This window comes from Acartia tonsa, chromosome 1 (genome assembly GCF_053477335.1).
Source record: "Acartia tonsa isolate MP-2025a chromosome 1, ASM5347733v1, whole genome shotgun sequence".
Taxonomy (NCBI): Eukaryota; Metazoa; Arthropoda; class Copepoda; order Calanoida; family Acartiidae; genus Acartia; species Acartia tonsa.
Window position 1 is genome coordinate 28,190,599 of NC_137260.1, and position 21,210 is coordinate 28,211,808.

General features: G+C 35.0%; 2 protein-coding genes across 2 annotated transcripts; one reads left to right on the plus strand and one right to left on the minus strand.

The window, feature by feature from the left end:
* The first annotated feature begins 120 nt into the window (after nucleotides 1–120).
* Nucleotides 121–20,548, plus strand: LOC145316830 (uncharacterized). Its single transcript, XM_080157581.1, has 11 exons — nucleotides 121–346; nucleotides 7,122–7,276; nucleotides 7,473–7,527; nucleotides 7,820–7,950; nucleotides 9,150–9,227; nucleotides 10,058–10,129; nucleotides 16,643–16,759; nucleotides 17,157–18,619; nucleotides 18,935–18,998; nucleotides 19,336–19,440; nucleotides 19,852–20,548. The coding sequence occupies exons 1-11, from the start codon at nucleotides 187–189 to the stop codon at nucleotides 19,924–19,926; spliced, it is 2,475 nt and encodes an 824-aa protein (XP_080013707.1). The 5' UTR covers nucleotides 121–186; the 3' UTR covers nucleotides 19,927–20,548.
* Nucleotides 1,065–5,133, minus strand: LOC145316935 (acetyl-CoA acetyltransferase, mitochondrial-like). The gene is made up of 11 exons (XM_080157777.1): nucleotides 4,981–5,133; nucleotides 4,591–4,660; nucleotides 4,135–4,246; nucleotides 3,889–4,030; nucleotides 3,456–3,602; nucleotides 3,162–3,236; nucleotides 2,913–3,020; nucleotides 2,684–2,800; nucleotides 2,411–2,526; nucleotides 1,482–1,623; nucleotides 1,065–1,267 (listed from the first exon to the last, which is right to left on the minus strand). Exons 1-11 carry the CDS (start codon nucleotides 5,013–5,015, stop codon nucleotides 1,147–1,149), a joined length of 1,185 nt encoding a protein of 394 aa, XP_080013903.1. The 5' UTR covers nucleotides 5,016–5,133; the 3' UTR covers nucleotides 1,065–1,146.
* Nucleotides 20,549–21,210: the final 662 nt, after the last annotated feature.

Sequence of the window (21,210 nt, forward strand, 5' to 3'; positions counted from 1 at the left end):
GAAAAGAACTGATTATAGTGAAAGAAAATAATGTATGTAAACATCAGCAATTATTGAACATTTAATGTTGATAATGGTGTACTGAAAATGAAAGACTGAACGAGCATGGACTAATAAATTATCCGATCTCAAAACGGGCATTATAATTCTCTAATAAAATCAAAATATCTAACTTTGTATCCAAAGATGAACACAAGTGGATCTCCTTGCTTGCCAGCTGTTGGAGGCGGTAGTGGTTTGCGAGTACCTGGAGGAGCCGTCTGCCACACTCCCATGTCAGAACGGCAGCAGCTGGCGCTTATCAAACAGCTGGAAAAAAGTGGCGGTTCCTCTTCAACCTCAAGCGGTAAGTACTAAAGGATATTAAGGGATAGTTACACGAATTAAGTTCAAATGCACTTCCTTGAAATGCCCCTTTAAATCTACAACCTAAGCAGGGGGTGTATATTCTGCACTAGATTCATTTTTTAATCCCCAGCTACAAATTTTTTTATTTTTTTTCCTCTCCTAGTTTTAGGGGAAAAATGTATACCTAAATATTTTCAAAACTCTTTATTTTATACTTATCCCCCCTCCCACATATTCTTTTAGTTTTTTCACCAAGGAGGGGAGAAAAATGGAAAAGAAAAAATTTCAGTTATCTTATTTTTACACCCCCCCCCCCCCCTTTTATCAGGGTCAAATTTGCAGAATATTAACCCCTGAACCTAAGTTAAATAATATTAATACCTTAATATCAAGAATAATTATGATAATTTGAATTTAAATTCCAAATATTTACGAAACGATTTATTTCTAAAAACAAATTAATTCGTTAACTCTTTCAACAATTTGGAATTAGAAATATGTCATTCTATAATTATAAATCAATTTCCAGTCGTTCTATGTGGTTTGTACGTTTTTACGTGAAAGCACAGTTATCTTTTTTTGAAATTATGAAATATTTAAATATTCGGGAAATCCATTATTGTTCATCCAATAAATTTTTGATTGTTAGGGATTGTTTCGCTACATATGATGATAATCATCCTTGTTAAAACAAGATGGTAGTAAACAATTTAAAATACATATGACTTTATTTTTATTAGATTATAGGCGTTCACAATTGAGTATTTATATAAAAAATATTGGATATTTCAAGCATGATTACAATCTTTGTATGAGAATAGAACCGGCGCCGCCTCCCCCATTACAAAGACTAGCTACGCCATACTCCCCAGGTTTCAGAACATTCACTAGATGATTTGTTATTCTAGCTCCCGACATTCTAATAAATACGAGTTTAAGATTTAATATTAATATACTAGGGAAATGGTGAAAATTATTAACAAGCAAGATGTACAGAATAAAAATTTAATATTTTACTTAAAATAAATACTTAGCCTTTCAAGAAATATAGTTGGTCGGAATTATTTTAAAGTGTAGTAGGTAGCTGTTTTTTGACAAAATAAGAAAATAAAAAAGGATTCTACATAACTTACCCAAAAGGATGTCCAATAGATATGGCTCCTCCATTGATGTTAATATCATTAATATCAATACCAAGTATTCTTGCATTTGCCAAAACAACTACTGCAAATGCTTCATTTATTTCCCATTTACTGATGTCGATTGTCTTCAATCCTAAAATGTAAAATATGTAATATGATGAGATAAAGTTTTAATGGAATAGTAATATTTTATCTCAATTTGCACTATTGTTCTCTCAACTTTCCTTCAGACTAAATTGATGACGAAGTTAAAGGGGACTATCCACGAACAAGAGTAAGTGATTCTAAGCACCTTCCAGCATTGACCCATAGTATTTTTTAGTGAATATACTAGGTTTATGTTTAATATTTGCTTTACCGACTAAAAAGTTAGGTTTCACCATGGTTTTATATGAAAAAAACTTTGAAATGTAAAGCAATTTTTAAAGCAATATCATCAAATGCTTTGTTGAGTTCAAAGGACAAAATAAAATAACACTGCAGAAAAGCATCAAATGTTGTAAATTGCAAAAGTACATTGATTAAACTGTTTACAAGTTACCAACCCTTTTTCTAAATATACATTTTTAATCACAATAATTTATTTTGTGTCAAAGCTTTAAAACAACAGTTTGAACTCATCAAAACATTCGATGATATTGCACCAAACATTGCTTAACATTTCAAAGTTTTTTTCATATAAAACCATGGAGAAACATAACTTTTTAGAAGATAAAGCAAATATTAAACATAAACCTAGTATATTCACTAAAAAATACTATGGGTAATGCTGGAAGATGCTTAGAATCACTTGCTCTTGTTCGTGGATAGTCCTCTTTCAATGTATTATACATATTAAGTTTGTATTAAAGTGGATTCCAGAGAAGTGTCTGTAACTTTTTAGAGGGAAACAAATGAAGTAAAACAAGCAATAAGTTTACCAGCTCTATCTAAAAGTTCTTGTATCCCCTTAGCTGGCGCTACCGGCCAATCTACAGGATTTACAGCTGCATCAGAGTATTCTACAACTCTTGCCAATGGGGTCAAATTGTTTTCTCTGAAACCAAATAGAAATCTTGAATATTTGTACGTTGAAAATTTACCTAACTAATAATTTTCTGTTTCTATGTATTGTATTTAAATCAAATCACAAGGTAAACATAGCTAAGTTTCTAAATTTCTGATTGATCCAATTTTTAATGTGAAATTCGTACCTGATACCAGTTTCATTTGCCATAACTGCAGCTGTAGCTCCATCTGCTAGTTTACTGGAGGAACCTACAGACACAGTAGCACCCCATTTGGTTGCTGCAAAACTGTCAAATGGAAACCTAAAGACATTTTAAAGTTTTTATTGGTTAAAGGCAAGATGCAAAACAGTTTCAAAATAATATACTAAAGGTTATAATCTTTTTCATTATTTAATGGATAATCTTTTCCTACCTTTGAATTTCATCTTGAGAAATGTGAAAAGGTTTTCCATGTTTCTTCTCCTCTAAAGCAATGATTTCTTTCTCATATGCACCATTTTCTAATGCTGCATTATGTCTCCTTATAGAATAAATTAAAGAATAGGAATGATATTCGCGAAAGATTTTTTATTTAAAGTTTCAAGTAAAGTCTATAGATTATATTTTCCACAAATTTTTCTCTTCAAGTTCGATATTTATATAGTTAGGGAACAATACTTACGTATGGCTGAGTTGTCCATAATCATCTTGGTCTTGTTTGTTTATCTTCATTTTGGTTGCTGTGTTTTCTGCACATCTAAATCAAGAAATGTTGTAAGTTATTAGGTATTTGTGCAACAAAACGAATAAATGACTTAAGTAGGTAAAAACGCCAAAAAAATGAAACTCTTTTGTCAAGTTAAGGTTTATTCTATAATATAAGGATATTTTAGCCTACTTTTATAAAAAAAAAAAAGTTTGCCAACTTAATCAAAATGTATAAGTTTTTCTCATATCTAATTTGTATATGATTTACCTTCCCATATGCCAGCCAGAATATGCATCTGTTAGTCCATCATAATCACATGCATCTCTAACAGCAAATCCTCCATACTTTGGGTTTCTGTCCATCAGGAATGGTGTATTAGACAAACTTTCCATGCCTCCTGCCACCATCATTTTCCTAGTTCATAGTTGAGATTTAGAAATAATTAAAACTTTGTTCTGTAAGCATTATAGAAAATTGACTAGGTTAAGATGTGTAATTTATAGAAATATTTTTCTTTATTCATCTAAACACAATAGTGATGTGTAATGTTATATACCTAAAAGATTTTAGTTACCTATAATTTTAATGCAATGAAAGGTTGGGTTATGTAGCGCTTACAACAACATTAACCAGCAAAATGAAATTATAAAATCTCGCTTGATTAGTGTCTTATCTCTAAATTGAATATGCTTGTTAATACCTGTGACCGACAGCTAGCTGAGTAGCAGCCAGGGACATGGCTTTCATGCCACTTGCACATACTTTGTTGATGGTCGTACTAGCTACAGAGTTAGGCAGGCCTGCTCCTAGAGCCGCTTGTCTGGCAGGGGCCTGACCTACACCTAAAATTAGGTATTTATTTTGCTATGTTAGCTTCTTGAACACAAAAATGGATTATTACATAATTCAAAGTTTTGTGGTTATATAAGTATAATATATACTTTACCTGCTTGTAAAACACAGCCCATAAACACTTCCTCCACTTTTGATGGGTCTAATTTACATTTATCTATAGCATTCTTTATTGCCACGCTTCCTAGTTGGGGTGCTGTGAAATTCTAAAATTTGATAATGTTTTATATCTCGGATGTGTGGACTGTATTTAGTGGCTTGCAAAATGTTTTACCAGGTGAGTGTGAACCTTAAATGGTTTGAAAGAAATGACGATACTATATTTCAATATTAAGAGGGGTGTCGACACCCCCCTCTCAGCACGGCTTTTACTAAATTCCTCATTTTTCACATATTTTAGGCTCACCCCCCCCCCCCCCCCCCCTTGAAAAAATAACTATAAATATAACTTTTATTAGTATCAAAAGATGTAGTAAAATTCTTAAAATCGATGTTTAACTCCTATGAAATAAAGATGAATCATTTAGTGAAAATATTTTGTAATCCTTACCTTTAATTGTCCTTGAAAGCATCCAAGAGGAGTTCTTGCATGGCTCACAATAAATACATCCTCAAGCTTCCTGTAACATTTGGGTTTTTATTTTCATTTGCTTATCATTGAAATGGTGATTAAAAAACGGTAATATCTTTGTCTGTTTCAGTATAATCTTCAGTAAATGTCTAAAAGCTTGCATCCAATTTCTGTAGGAAGAAACGACAAGTGAATCAATTATATGTCTTAAAAATAAAATATTGAGTAGCTTCGTTCACAAAGTTATTTTGAATTATTAATTGGATATTAACTGTCTGCTTTATATACAAAAAAAATCATAAACTTAAACATTTAAAAAATCTTTTTTACATTTTATGTTTTTATTTATTTATTATTATTTTTATTTACCTTCCGGAAGATAGATGTCTGTAGAACGACTTCATATTTATTATTATCCAAATTCTCTCTATTTCTTATCAGTCTCTATTTTATCTAGTTAAATGCATTATTAAATTATCAAATTGAACTTTAAACCTAACAGCTGATTTGACTGAAAGGTAAACAAATTGAATTCAAAAGATAAAAATTCTTGTTATTTTGGCTCGCTGCCTATTTTGTAGATCCATATTTAGCGCAACTGACGCATTTAAGAACAAAAATTCAAGCAATATACAATATATTTTGAGTTTGCAAATACACATTAGGAGCTCTGCAGAAATTATGAAAATTAAGTTTTAGTGTAGAGCATAGCTTCTTTTAAACTTAGCCTTTCCTCTCCTTTATTTTTGAGTATTTCTAAATTGCTTAGGGGAGGCTTGTAAAATTTAGAATGGTTAACAGAAGAGAAAAGGGGGGGGGAAAATGTGGTGAATTGTGCCACGACATACCAGCAATTTTATTTTGGGTGCTACTCCCTTAGTTTTAGAGATAATTGGGTGAAATCTTTTGGGCTGGGTCACTAATTACCCCAACTAGAGGTATCTTTCAAAAAAAACGGCGGCGGGTCCGCCGCTCCCGCCGTTCGCCGCCATTTTCCGCCGCCGCCAAAAAAATTTTTTTTATTGCATTTCTCGCCGAATTAGGCAATTTGGAATCATTTGAGACCATGTTATTTTTTTCAAAAATTTTTCCCCTTATAACCAACCCTGCGGGGGGACTTAGTCATTTTTTTCAAATTCTCGTTTATCAAGGTATATCTTAAATTCAGTGCCTCTCCTAAGCTTTTAAAGATATTGATACAAAACCTTTTGAGGTAGATCAGTAAAAAATATTTGAATAAAAAATGGCGGGGGTACCGCCGCTCCCGCCGTCCAACGCCATTTTCCGCCGCCAAAATTTTTTTTATTGCATTTCTCGCCGAATTAGGCAATTTGGAATTATTTGAGACCATGTTATTTTTTTCAAAAATTTTTCCCCTTATAGCCAACCCTGCAGGGGGACTTAGTCATTTTTTTTCAAATTCTCGTTTATTAAGGTATATCTTAAATTCAGTGCTTCTCCTGTGCTTTTAAAGATATTGAAACAAAATCTTTTGAGGTAGATCAGCAAAAAAATATTTGAATAAAAAATGGCGGCGGTACCACCGCTCCCGCCATCCACCGCCATTTTCCGCCGCCCACAGGACGGCTTGTAAGGGGAAAAATTTATGAAAAAAATAATATGGTCTCAAGTGATTCCAAATTGCCTAATTCGGCGAGAAATGCAATAAAAAAAATTTTGGCGGCGGCGGCGGAAAATGGCGTTGGACGGCGGGAGCGGCGGTACCCCCGCCATTTTTTATTCAAATATTTTTTACTGATCTACCTCAAAAGGTTTTGTCTCAATATCTTTAAAAGCTTAGGAGAGGCACTGAATTTAAGATATACCTTGATAAACAAGAATTTGAAAAAAATGACTAAGTCCCCCCGCAGGGTTGGTTATAAGGGGAAAAATTTTTGAAAAAAATAACATGGTCTCAAATGATTCCAAATTGCCTAATTCGGCGAGAAATGCAATAAAAAAAATTTGGCGGCAGCGGCGGAAAATGGCGGTGGACGGCGGGAGCGGCGGTAACGCCGCCATTTTTTATTCAAATATTTTTACTGATCTACCTCAAAAGGTTTTGTCTCAATATCTTTAAAAGCTTAGGAGAGGCACTGAATTTAAGATATACCTTGATAAACGAGAATTTGAAAAAAAATGACTAAGTCCCCCCGCAGGGTTGGTTATAACGGGAAAAATTTTTGAAAAAAATAACATGGTCTCAAATGATTCCAAATTGCCTAATTCGGCGAGAAATGCAATAAAAAAATTTTTTTTGGCAGCGGCGGAAAATGGCGGCGAACGGCGGGAGCGGCGGACCCGCCGCCGTTTTTTTTGAAAGATACCTCTAGTTGGGGTAATTAGTGACCCAGCCCAAAAGATTTCACCCAATTATCTCTAAAACTAAGGGAGTAGCACCCAAAATAAAATTGCTGGTATGTCGTGGCACGAGTCACCACATTTTCCCCCCCCCCTTTACAGGCTAGGGCTTTAAGAAAGTATAGCAATGATATTTCTTTTTATTCTAGATTGTAGTCCGTGTATTAACTCCCCACCTCGAACACCCTTGGGTGTTTTAAACAGTGATCTCTCAACACCAAACTCCCGCCAAACTGGTGGCGCATCCTCCCGAAGTTTGGGCAATACACCAAGAACTCCTGCTGAAGAGCGGATTTATAAAAAGGTAAGAAATTCAAGGAAACAGTTGCCTATTAGAAAACCTGATGATAGGGTGGTCTAACGAATAAACTTGGTAAAAATCAATAAACTAATAGGTAGAAACTTATGTCAATGTAAAAATTTAAGCTTTTACTTTTTTAGGAAAAACAAATATTTGACTGAATATAAACAGACACAAAAAAATAATTATAATTTTCTAGGTTACCAAGAAAAACCATCGAGGAGAAACAGCTTTACAATGCGCAGCAATAAAAGGTGAGATAAATACATGTTTACATTAATCTTAAAATGGACAAAATCAGCCGAATTTGTATGCTTTGTTCTCTTTATAAACTCAAAGCTAAAAGACTAGTTTATTGAGTATTTGTCAAGTGGAATATAATCTGTAGCCTAATCTAACAGTATAGACTATAGGAGGCAACACTCTTCATCTGCTGAATTCAATGATATTTTTGGCTGTCCTGTTCTAGTTTTTCCTTTAATAATAGAGTTTTTTTGTTTTTTTTTGTATTGCATTTGTTGTAGTGCTATATTTAATAATATTTAGGAAATATTCGACTGGTGAGAAAACTGTTGCGACTTGGAGCAGACCCAAACTGTAAAGACAACGCAGGGTGGACCCCGCTACATGAAGCTTGTAACAGGGGAAATAGTGCTGTTGCTCAACTATTAATAAAGGTACATTTTTAAAGTAAAGTATCTGGCTGTTTCCCTCACATAGCATATTAAACTTTTGAAATAAACGTATTTTCTGATTTTTTAGATAAGGTTAAGCACTTTTTTTCTGGATTACAAACAAGGGAGGGGAGGGGGTTGGGGCTCAAATTCTAGTTAGGAGTTTAAGCAAAAAAAAATTTTCTTTCTATTATTGAGGCATCTTAGATTTAGATTAGATTTAGATTTATTATTCTTGGGTGTACATACATAGAAAAAAAAACAACAAAATAATAAATGAATTAAATGAATATTATATACATTTATATATACAGTCAAATTTTATTGATATGATTAATTTATAAAAAAATTTTCTTCCCAAATGGCAGTTTCCTAAAAACTAGGAAGTATGCAGTAATGTGTATTCACACATTGTTTTCATACAGGCCATATAAATAAGACAAAAAAAAATAGAAAAAAAGATAATAAGCAATAAATAAAATCATATTGGAGTGGAAAGAATGATGATAGGAAGGATTGATTAGGACATACAAGTCTCACACCATTATTGCAATAATAGAAATTTAAAAAAAATTTTAACAAATAGATTTTGATTGATTTATCAGATTTCAAACAATATTGAAAAGAAATATAATTTTATCTACATTCTTGACATAATGGGTTGTTACACACTAAAGTTAAGCTTGATAACAAAGATTCTTTTAGATTTTTCATAAATTTTTTTCTTGATTGATTGTGGGTTAATAAATCATTATTACAATGGTTATTCCATAATTCTTGGAAATGATACTTAGGAAATCTTTCAATAGATTTAAACTTCGGTTTTTTAACATCAAACATATTAGAGTTTCTAAGATTTCTGGTATGTAATTGATTACGGCGAAGCCATGTACCTTGAAAGGAACTTGGTAGCTTACTGTTTATAAAATCATACATAAATAATAATTTCAAATAATTAGCTGATTCATGTAAAGGAAGGACATTCATTTTTTTAAATAAAGGCATTGTGTGTGAGATGTGTTTCTTACTAAAAACAATTCTTATTGCCTTTTTTTGCAATTTAATTAATGGGTCCATAGTAGATTTTTTGAACATCTTGATTATTTTCGAGTAAATCTAAATATTTTACTATGCATAATAGCATATTTTAAACACCTGTGCGGATATGACAAAATTCCTAGCATATAAAATTCTATCTCTAGGCTGGCTCATACATAAATGTACCTGGTATGTTCAAAGAAACTCCGCTTCATGATGCTGCAAGAAACGGGCATTATAAGGTAATTTGAAATGAATTGTAAGATATCGGGTGGCTACTGCACTATACGAGACATTCCTTGGTCACCTTGGTTTCACTTTTATTATTTTACTTATCAAAATAGTTGCATTAGGTATATTTTGCATAACGAGAATGAGAACATCCACAAAAGCAAAGTTCAACAAAACAGTTGAACGTATTTTCCATTTTTATCTATTCCATAATAATAGAAATTATTCTTTATCGTTCTAGAAATTAAGTGATAGGATAATGGAATAATTTTAAATGGCTTTCTGTTAATTATGATGTAGTTTCTATGCTATTAAAATTATAACTATCATGTTGCAGTTTAAATCTGTAAGAGAAACGCCTAACTTAGCTATACGAGCTTTCCGTTATGAACGGATAGACCTATCATAAATATAGACAAGCTTCGCTACACGAGTCTTGTAAAGTCCTTTGACGAAAAAAATATGTCTGAACATTTCCTTAAATATTTTATTAAATCTACAAAATTCACCCACCCCTTGAGATTTATCAAAGGCTTGTTGTAAATTGTATTTTTGTAAGGAACGCATCAATATTTGGTAACAAAAAATATTTACAAAGAGCCTATAAATGTGTCCTGAGTGCAGTAGACAATTCTTCTCTATGTAGTATTTTCCCTGTCAATTATTTTTATAAAATTAAAGGGGAAATTTGTCGTAGGTGTTTTGGGCCCTACAACTTTTTATTCCCGACGCCATTTTGGAATTTAGGATGGCTTTATTTATGTTCTGAAATAATACTTCAATACTACAAATTTACATCGATTTAATTTAAATTTACATTAAATTAATTTATCGTGATTAGGTTGTGAAATTGTTGGTGAAATCTGGAGCTGATGTTACGGCTCTCAATGATAATAAGAAAACTCCTCTAGAGGTAATAATTCGTATTCATTTTCATAAATTATTTTGTTTAATACAGCTCAACTCTTAACTTATATGATTTCATATTTAGAATTAGAATCGTAAGCCATAATTGAAATAAATTGTAGTTATCTCTATTAAGTAGGTAACTGTCTATGTTTTTTTCACTTTTTCGTAGCCGTCAACAATTAATATTACTTTATTATCTGATCTAAAAGATTTGATAGTTTAATTTTATAAATCTTTATCAATTTATTGCATATAAAATGCACCGTAACTTAGACTGTTACTTTTTCTCAAATGAAAAATCAAACATCACACAAATGCTATAGAGTTCTAAAGTCACTTAGTGTCAAATTATCACAGAACATTTGAATATGAATTAATTGTAATCGTGTTGTTAACTGTACACATTTACATGTACTGGGAATACGCGTGAATGCCGCGTAAAAATATTGTCAGAACAGAGTTGCCACTTTGAAACTTTTGAATATTTTCATAAATATTTCAATATTTTTTTACATGTGTTTTCGTCCTCCTTTCTTAGACTTTGGAATATATATATATTTTTTAAATTCACCCCCCCCCCCAAAAAAAAAAAAATATTTAAATTTTTTGCTAAGTGTTTTTTTAAATCCTAATGTTACAGATTCCTTCTTTTTAATATTCAAATGAAGATAAATTAAAAAAAATAATATAAAATTAAATTACAAATAAAAAATTGCTTGGACGTCATTGCCTCTATGTTATAAAGATTACCCCCAAAGTTTTAATTTACAATTTCCACCCCCCCCCCTCCCCCTAAAAAATGAAAAAGCTTGGATGTCCATGTATTACTCTGTTTTAAGAGCACTTTAACTTATTTCTAAAGCACAAATTAAAACTTTAAATATTACTGTGTAAATCCATGTCTGACCATAAGATATCAAGCTATACTACGTGCGGTAGTGGTTAGTACCGTCTTACCCGTAATTTCAGCCTTCCTTCTTAGCTCAAAGCAATGGATTGGTTTCTACTTTAGGCTTGCTTATCTCAGTTATACTTGGGTCCAAGTAGGACATTGATTTTACTTGTTTAGCCTTAAAGTTTTACAAAATTGTCTGATTAAGTAAGAACAAGCAAAATTTTTTGGGGGGATAAACAGTTTTCGGCGGCAACAGCAGTTTTGCAGCCATTTCTTCACAATTTCAATACTTTTTGTAGGGAGTTGGGGTCAAAAACGAAAGTGTGCAAAACAGGGTGTAGGAAGGTATATCAATCCCCTGGCAAATTTCGATATGAAAATTTGATATAAGGGGTGGTTTCAATAAAATTTCTTCACAGTTCAACATTTTACCATATTAGAGCAACTTCCATGCCAAGTTTTAGTGTTCTATTCATGTTTTAATGTCTTGAAGAACACATACCTTATGGAAAATAATTACATAAATGACCCCCTTTTTTAAAAAGTGTTAGGATAGTTGGTTTTAGTTATCAGAATGAAAAGAAATTGCTAGGGTATATTTAAAAATGTATTTTCTTTTAAATATTTTCAAAATAATGAGTGTAAAAGCTCTATTTTAAAGATTATCAGACTTTAAAATTCTTAAACTTTAGTCGTCATTTTTGAGAAATTTTATGTATAAAGCAGTTAATTTAAGAATTAATATAAATAAATAAACTAGTTTTCTTTATCTTAAGCTATAATTTAACTTCAAAAATTGTTTTATTACATGTAAAAAATCACTATAAACTTTGGGAAAATATATCGACAAAATGTGGCAACCCTGATTTTTATTGGATAAATTTCTTACATAGCAGAAATCCAATTAGTTTTGATTTAACTCGCCGTGAATGATAAACATCGATGGCGAAACATAGTTGGTTAATCGTTAAAAGATGAGTTGATATTGGCAACAAAATTTTATTACATGTGCGTGTGCGTTCGTATTGTATTTGTTTGTATCTTAAACATCTAAATATTTTAATATGTTGTAATATTTTGCACTTATTATATATTATTTACCTGAATCGGTAACATTATTTAACTTACACATTGCCTCTAAATTTGAAGCTTAATTCTTCGCACACATTTATGGGAACGATTGACTTTTATTACATTGAATTAGCCCAATATACTGAGCGCGAAAATTAAATACAATACCGTAGAACCAAGTGTTAAGTACACTTAGATACTTCTAAGATAGCTTCATACAAACAGGTAGTAGGAATATTATTTGAAATAATCATTTAAGATATTTTTTAGAAATCGCTATTTTAAGCGTTTGATACAAAAGTCATAACAGATAACAATAATTTGAGGTATTGTAAAGATAAAGAAATCCTTATACTGAAGTAACAGGATGTTTGTCTGTCTGTGTGTACCGAAGGATCTCGCTAACCGCTGAACCGATCGGGTTCTCCTTAACAGGGTAAATTCTCATATGTCCTGGGAAGGTTTTTAACTATTTTGGGGGAGGGTACTACCACCCTCCCAAAAGAAATGACAAAAAAAATGAAAATTTTCTTAAGATCTGGGAGACTTCAACGTAACATTAAGAGGTATCCGTAAAATAAAGAATTATCGTAAACTTTAACAAACAAAAACATTTAAAGTGCCACTAGAGGCCTCTAGGGGCGTAGCCGCTAGTAATTTATATTTGAATATCCTAATACTTATTTATATGAAGGAAATAAAAGAACGTTTAGTTGTTTATGATGTTTCTAACTTCATTTCAAATTATTTGGGGAAATATATCTATAATACAAAGTAGAACGATGTCTGTCTGTTTGTTTGTTTGTCTGTCTGTCTGTTTGTAGCGAAGGATCTCGCTTACCGCTGAACCGATCGGGTTCTCCTTAACAGGGTAGCTTCTCATAAGTTCCGGGAAGGTTTTTAACTATTTTGGGGGAGGGTACCACCACCCTATCAGGAGAAATCGCCCCTGGAAAAAAATTACCCCTCCCGAAAAAGAGACTCCAACGAAACATAAACCAATTATTTCTGTAAGGGGGGGGTTTTTAATGCAACCATCTCGTAATCAGTGAGCAAATGGCACTTAGAATTCGAATTTCGAGCTGAAATTTTGCATGGGTAATCCTTGGTAGGTCTATTTTCCCTAAATCGAACAAAAAGTTGGAAAAGTAACGGCTGGCGGCTGCAGCTCAGCCGTTTAGCCGTTTTTGGCCTATTTTTAGGGCAAACTCATGATTATTTACGTAGGAATAAACTTTTTAAAACATAGTTTTGGTTTAATTCATATTAAATGATAGCAATAACCATTTTTAAAATTTCTAGTACCAGCTGCTAAACGGCTAGAACCGGCTGAAAACGGCTGGGAGCGGCCAAGAGTATGAAGAGTAGATAGGGCTTGTGACATGTCTAGGGGTAGGTTTTTATGGGTGCTGAGCTCAAAAATACTACTAAAAATAGTGACGTCCAATCCATATAGCAGCTGGGTAACAGCTGCAGCTCAGCTGCGAGCGGCCAAGAGTAGAATGAGTAGATAGGGCTTGTGACGTGTCTAGGGGTAGGTTTTTATGGGTGCTGAGCTCAAAAATGCTACCAAAAATAGTGGCGGCCCATCCATGTGGCAGCTGGGTAACGGCGGCAGCTCAGCTGGGAGAGACCAAGAGTAGAATGAGTACAAAGGGCATGTGACATGTCCAGGGTTAGGTTTTTATGGGTGCTGAGCTCAAAAATACTACCAAAAATAGTGATGGCCAATCCATGTGGCAGTTGAGTAATAGCTGCTGCCCAGCTGCGAGCGGCCAAGAGTAGAATGAGTAGATAGGGCTTGTGACGTGTCTAGGGGTAGGTTTTTATGGGTGCTGAGCTCAAAAATGGTACCAAAAATAGTGGCGGCCAATACATATGGCAACTGGGTAACAGCTGCTGCTCAGCTGCGAGCGGTCAAGAGTAGAATGAGTAGATGGGGCTTATGACGTGTCTAGGGGTAGGTTTTTATGGGTGCTGAGCTCAAAAATGCCACCAAAAATAGTGGCGGTCCATCCATATGGCAGCTGGGTAACGGCCGCAGCTCAGCTGTAAGAGGCCAAGAGTAGAATGAGTAGATAGGGCTTATGACGTGTCTAGGGGTAGGTTTTAATGGGTGCTGAGCTCAAAAAATAGTGGCGGCCAATCTATATGGCATCTGAGCAACAGCTGCAGCTCAGATGGGAGCGGCCAATAGTAAAATGTGTACATAGGGCTTATGACGTGTCTTGGGGTAAGTTTTTATGGGGAATGAGCTCAAAAATGCTCCCAAAAATAGTGTCGACCCATCCATATGGCAGCTGGGTAACGGCTGCAGCTCAGCTGGGGGAGGCTAAGAGTAGAATGAGTAGATAGGGCTTGTAGGCTGTAGCTGTTACCCAGCTGCCATATGGATGAGCCGCCACTATTATTGGTAGTATTTTGAGCTCAGCACTCATAAATACCTACCCCTGGACACGTCACAAGCCCTATGCATAGGCGTCCAAGGGGGGGGGTAATGGAGCGATTACCCCCCCAAACGAATTTGGGGGTGCCGTAGGCACGCCCAAAATTTTTTTCATTTTACCCCCCCTATTTAAAATTTACCTCTACCCTGGGGTTGCCGTAGGCACCCCCAACCATTTAAGAGGGGGTATTTACCCCCCCCAAACAATTTTTGGGGGTAAATACTCCCCCCAAAATAGAAAATCTCTAACAAAAAAATTTTTTGCGCGCTTCGCGCGCATTTTTAATACTAAATTTTTGATGAAACTTAAATTACCCCCCCCAAAAATTTTACCCCGGGGGTAAATTTTGGGGGGGGGGGGAAAACAAATTTTACCCCTGCCAACAGATTTTAGGCGGGTAATTACCCCCCCCCCCCCAAGCAAATTTTACCCCCGGGGTTAAAATTTTTGGGGGGGTAAAAAAAATTTGCGGCGCGCTTCGCGCGCTATTTTACCCCCCCCCAAAATAAAAATCTTGGACGCCCCTGGCCCTATGTACTCATTCTACTTTCGGCCGCTCCCAGCTGAGCTGCCGCCGTTACCCAGCTGCCACATGGATGGGTCACCACAATTTTTGGTAGCATTTTGAGCTCAGCACTCATAAAACCTTCCCTAAGACACATCACAAGCCCTATCTACTCATTCTACTCTTGGCCGCTCCTAGCTGAGCTGTAGCTGTTACTCAGCTGCCATATATGGATTGGTTGCCACTATTTTTAGTAGCATATTTGAGCTCAACACCCATAAAAACCTACCCTGAGACACGTCACAAGCTCTATCTACTCATCATACTCTTGGTGGCGCGCAGCTGAGCTGCAGCTGTTACCCAGCTGCAATGTTGATGGGTCGCCACTATTTTTGGTACCATTTTTGAGCTCAGCACCCATGAAAACCTACCCCTAGACATATCACAAGCCTTATCTACTCATTCTACTCTTGGCCACTCGCAGCTGAGCTGCAGCTGTTACTCAGCTGCCATATGGATGGGTCGCCACTATTTTTGGTAGCATTTTTGAGCTCAGCACCCATGAAAACCTACCCCTAGACATGTCACATGCCCTATGTACTCATTCTACTCTTGGCCTCTACCAGCTGAGCTTCGACCGTTACCCAGCTGCCATATGGATGGGCTGCCACTATTTTTGGTACCATTTTTGAGCTCAGCCTCCATAAAAACCTACCTCTAGACACGTCACAAGCCCTATCTACTCATTCTACTGGTCGCTCGCAGCTGAGCAGCAGCTATTACTCAACTGCCACATGGATTGGCCATCACTATTTTTGGTAGTATTCATTCTACTCTTGGCCTATCTCGTCTGAGCTGCGGCCGTTACCCAGCTGATCTGCGTCCATTACCCAGCTGCCATGTGGATGGGCCTCCACTATTTTTGTTAGCATTTTTGAGCTCAGCACCTATAAAAAACCTACCCCTAGACACGTCACAAGCCCTATCTACTCATTCTACTCTTGGCCGCTCGCAGCTGAGCTGCAGTTGTTACCCAGCTGCCATATGGATTGGCCGTCACTATTTTTAGTAGCATTTTTGAGTTCAGCACCCATAGAAACCTAACCCTAGACATGTCACAAGCCCTATCTACCCTTTTTACTCTTGGCGGCTCCCAGCCGTTTTCAGCCGGTTCTAGCCGTTTAGCAGCTGGTACTTTAAATTTTAAAAAATGGTTATTATTATCATTTAACATGAATTAAACCAGAAATATGTTTTAAAAAGTTGATTCCTACGTAATTAATGATGAATTTGCCCTAAAAATAGGCAAAAAACGGCTAAACGGCTGAGCTGCCAGCCGCCAGCCGTTACTTTTCCAACTATTTGTTCGATTTAGGGAAAATAGACCTATCAAGGATTACTCATGCAAAATTTCAGATCGAAATTCGAATTCTAAGTACCATTTGCTCACTGATTACGAGATGGTTGCATTAAAAACCCCCCCCTTAGATATTTTAAATAAAAAAAAAACATTCAAAGTGCCACTAGAGGCCTCTAGGGGCGTAGCCGCTAGTTTTTGAATAAAACAAAATACTCAATAACTTTTGATGTATCTTTTAGGTTGCGTCAAACCCTGACAACCCGTGTCAGAATCTAGACCTACAACGTGTCATAAGATATCTTGGAGGCGGAGATAACGAACCAGACACCCAAGAACCAGACAGCAGTCCTATACAGGCAGGAGTAAAGTAATTTTTGATAATGCTAGCTAAATTTTCCCTTTTTTTTATCAAGGGTGCGATATTAGTTTTAAGCATAAAATTTTGCCCTTTTCCCACTAAATTACCTAGACAACTTTGAATCATTGAAGACAAACTTATTAATTTTCTAATAAAGTTCACGTTAGGTATGTTTGCCCTTCTGTTTTTAGTTTCTTTAACAGTTTTAAGCCAAATATAATCAGTAGTTGAGTTTAAATTATTCAAATAAACTACCTTAAATATAATACATCCTTCAATAATAAATGTTTATTTGATGATTATTAATCAAATGAAAATAATTAAATTGAGTCATTATAAGTTGTTGTGTTTATTATAAGAAGCATTGTAACTAATTCCTTTACCACTGACTACAGGACCTTGAAGAAGGAGGAGAGGAAGAACTCGACGTTGAGGAGAGGGAAATCCTACAAGAACAGAGACGTGGACAGGGTCTAAGGATCCGCGGTCAGCTCTTTTCAGTTCCCGCCAGCAGGATGGCAAACAATAGTGGGACAGCCACTGGCACCAATGGGGAGGAGGTCACAAGTTCGAATCAGAAGGAAGATGTATACGAGTTTAAGACAAGCAGCAAAGAGGCCACACCCACTTCATCAAGAGGCAGTGCATCGCCGGGTAACGCTGGTGAAAACGGCGGAGAAAAAAGACCAGCAGCTGCCGCAGAAGGTGATGAAGATGATACCGCTGCCAACAAGAAGCGAAAGAAGGCAGACGAGAGCAGTGGGAGTGGAGGAAGTAACGCTGGTAGTGGAAGCAACGGCCGGGGACGCGGTGTTCGTGGTAATTCATCCGACAAGGGAGGTGGCAAACAAGGTGGAAGAGGTCGAGGATCCGCTGCTGGTGGAAGTTCAGGGTCTTCAAACGCGGAACGCCGATCTCCGCCAGTTCGCGGCGATAACAGCCCAGCACCAAGTCCTGGCAAGGGCAAACAGCCTAAAAATGAACAATTAAACAGCGGGGCCAACGGTGGAGCCGGTGGTGAATCAGACGACGATGGCGATAAGAAAGAGGGCGGACTTAAAGTACCACCATTGAAGATTGTTCTGAACAATGGTTCTAATAACAGAGATGAGGACAAAAAGAAGGGATCATATATTGTGAACAATACAGACGAACAGGAAGGCGGTGAAGGTGGTGCGACAAAGCCTGGCGGTGATTCCGAACAAACCAGCAGTGGGGAGGAAAAATCTTCAGGGTCAAGAGTGACAAGAAGTCGAGGTGGCGGGAACGAAGATGATGGCCCCAGCGAGTCACAGACTGAAGAGGACAGAAAACAAACAAACGAATATGTTTTAAAGAAGCGAAAAGTACGTAGTCAACAAGAAGAACCTGCCGCTATGGGCAACGGTATCACAAGACCAAGCGGGGAACCCCTCACAGATTTGGAAAAGCATCTCAACATCAGAAAACAAATTGAACAAAGAAGAAAGAATCTTTTTCCAGTACAGCCCAAACCGCCACATGGCTTCCGGGATTATTTGATGAACAAGAAAACTTATCATTTACAGGGCAACACTGGCAAAGATTCTCGCATACAACCCATACCCAAAATTGCGCCACCTCCATCATTAGACGGCCCATTCAGGGAATTATTCCTGGTGCAAGAAAATGAAAGGTATAAGCTGCGCATGAAACATTTGGTAGAAAAGGAAAAGTTGGTGTTGGCCGTTGAGCAGGAAATTTTGAGAGTGCATGGAAGAGCGGCCAGGGCTCTTGCCAACCAGTCTCTGCCATACAGTGTGTGTACTATTCTCAGAGATAGAGAAATTTACACGACCATTGATCCTAACCAAGAAGAGAACAGAGACATCAGAAGCAGGTAATTTTTTTTAGTGTAAGGGTTGGTAGATTTTTTTGTAAGCTTTTTTTCTATGCAACTTTATTAATGGTTATGAGTGTTTAACTAAGGACATTTAGAAATAAATTGACTCTAAAAATAATTTTTATGTTATTTTGCCCTATATTTATTTTAATTGTAACTCGTTTAAGCTTAATACTATAGCAAAACACATTAGATATAACTTTTAATCCATATGTTCGATGATTCTAAATAAGTGTTTGTCTTTTGTTATTTTTTTTATAAATTATAATAATAAAATTGTTTGGAGAAGTACAAATGTATTGTCATATTTAGATATAATGGAAGAGTATTTTTCTCTTGGTTGCAAGATGTCGATGATAAATGGGAGAAAATCAAGGTAAATATTTTCTTCTTTTAAACACAAAACATTTTTCCTCTTAAAGGCACAGGAATGAATTTAGGTTAAATACAATCTTTCAACGAATATTTTTCTAAAATATGCACCCACATATACACATAATTGTTTCTTTCGACTTTTTCTAAAATATTAAACACGTATATTTGTAGTCGGGAAAATATTAGTTTTAGAGGCCTTGTCAAAGCCGAGTCAAACAACGTTTAAAATAGTTCCTATTGACGCTATGTTAGGCGTGTTACTAGGCACTAAGACAATGATACACATCAATAATCATTGTACCCGTCCTATAAAGCTAAGACTAGTTTATTATATTTAGGAACAAATGGTTTTGCGACACCATAACGAGGCGGAAAGTTTGAACGCTGTACAGAAAATGGATTGGGAATGGAAGTTGGGAGAGTTTCCTGGAAACAAGCTCATGGTAAGTTTATATCATTAATTATGATGATGTGTCCATGATAGATTATTAAATATCCTTTTTCGTTTAAAACTTATATGTCCAAAAAAAAATATTTTGGTAAGAAAGATAAATAGATATGTCTAACATGTGAACATACCAAGGAAGGGAGGGGACGGACATTGGTCTGTTTATTACACTAGTCCCCAAACTTTAATAATAGCTTTTTCATATTCGTTGGTTTAACACCATCGGGGTCTTGAATTAATTTTAAATGAATGTCCGTTTCAACAAATAATTGTAATCTACAGAAGGGGTAATTTTGTGCAATATCTTTAGTGATGTAAATCAATTAATCGGCCATTGTTTAGATACCCTGAAACATACCCCTAACAAATTAATAGAAGCCAGTCTAACATTCCTAACTACTTTCAGAATCGTCCTTGTGCTGGTGATCTACACGTACCCATGGTTCAAGTCAGCGATGATTTCGATCAACTTTTGTCCTAAATACCTTGAACCTTACCCAGAGAATATTTCAACAATGCCATTATTAACAGATGATAATTTTTTAGCCTTTTAATTGATTTAAATTGAGGGTGGCTTAATTGTTTATTTGGTGTCAGAATGAAAAGTGGTAAAGATAATAAAATTAATTGGCCTAAAATCCTGAAACTTCGTGGATTTTTATTTCATTACTTGGGAGAATTTTAGAAAACTTTGGCAATGGCATTAACTTTTAGAATGTAATACTGGACAAATTTTTTCATGATACCTATAAATATTTTATATATACATATTAATATTGTAAATTGTACCTTTTTATTTGTTAAATTTTGTTCTTTATGAGCTGTGATCTTCTGTATTTTTAGTAGCAGAAATATTTTGAAAATAACTCCGATCTTTTTAGAGTTATTCTATGATTGAACTTAAAAATTTAAAATTGGTCTTTTTTACATTTCATGTTATGTCTTTTTCTTACAACCATACTTAACATACATAAATATTTTATTTATAAGAATTTTGTATTAAATACTTAGTGTTACTGGTTACCATATTGTAAAAATATTATATTCTTGTCTTCACGTGAATGTCATTAATGTTCATATTTAATAAAAACCATTTATCATTATCATCCGTTTTATTTCAAGTTCATTTCAGATAATGTCAAAAAAAATAATTTTGATTGATATTAAAGTGAGAAAAAAAATATTTCTACAAAAGTAAATATGAATCTACAAAAATCCGCCATCAAGTATTTACTACCAAGTGACGTGTAAATTAGGGTGGGATATTTCTCATCTTAGGCTTAATTTGGATAGATTATTTGATAACCTGCAATCTTATTCTGTAAACAGCTCATTTATTCATTTAGAAATATTTATTTTGAGTTTTAAATATAAAGGTTTCTCATCTTGATCATGGAAAGTCCCCTTTTAAATGACTTGAATGAATCCAAAAATAAAATTGGATAATGTGAGTCAGCCTAGTAATAGTTGAGTGTACACATTGAAAATTCACTCTCACTATAAGCAGACAGGTAGCTCTTACACACACACACACACACACCTAGGCAGACAAAATAATAATTCAAAGTTATGTCACCCCAACACTTTGGATTATTTCTATCGCCGCAATTTACTTAATTTAACAGTATATACTGCGTTCATATTCAACTGTTACATTATATTCATTAAAGATTAGCAAGTCTTATTCTAAGCTCACAACCACTTGCTACATGGAAATATATACAATTTCAATGTATATTTATATATATTTATTTAAATCCAGTCA

Coding starts and splice junctions, on each gene's coding strand:
- LOC145316830 (XM_080157581.1), top strand. CDS start 187: ATGAACACAAGTGGATCTCCTTGCTTGCCAGCTGTTGGAGGCGGTAGT. Junction 16,760..17,156: donor CAGACAGCAGTCCTATACAG/GCAGGAGTAAAG, acceptor CACTGACTACAG/GACCTTGAAGAAGGAGGAGA. Junction 18,999..19,335: donor ATAAATGGGAGAAAATCAAG/GTAAATATTTTC, acceptor TATTATATTTAG/GAACAAATGGTTTTGCGACA.
- LOC145316935 (XM_080157777.1), bottom strand. CDS start 5,015: ATGAAGTCGTTCTACAGACATCTATCTTCCGGAAG. Junction 4,247..4,590: donor GCTTTCAAGGACAATTAAAG/GTAAGGATTACA, acceptor ATCAAATTTTAG/AATTTCACAGCACCCCAACT. Junction 3,237..3,455: donor TCTGGCTGGCATATGGGAAG/GTAAATCATATA, acceptor TTCTTGATTTAG/ATGTGCAGAAAACACAGCAA.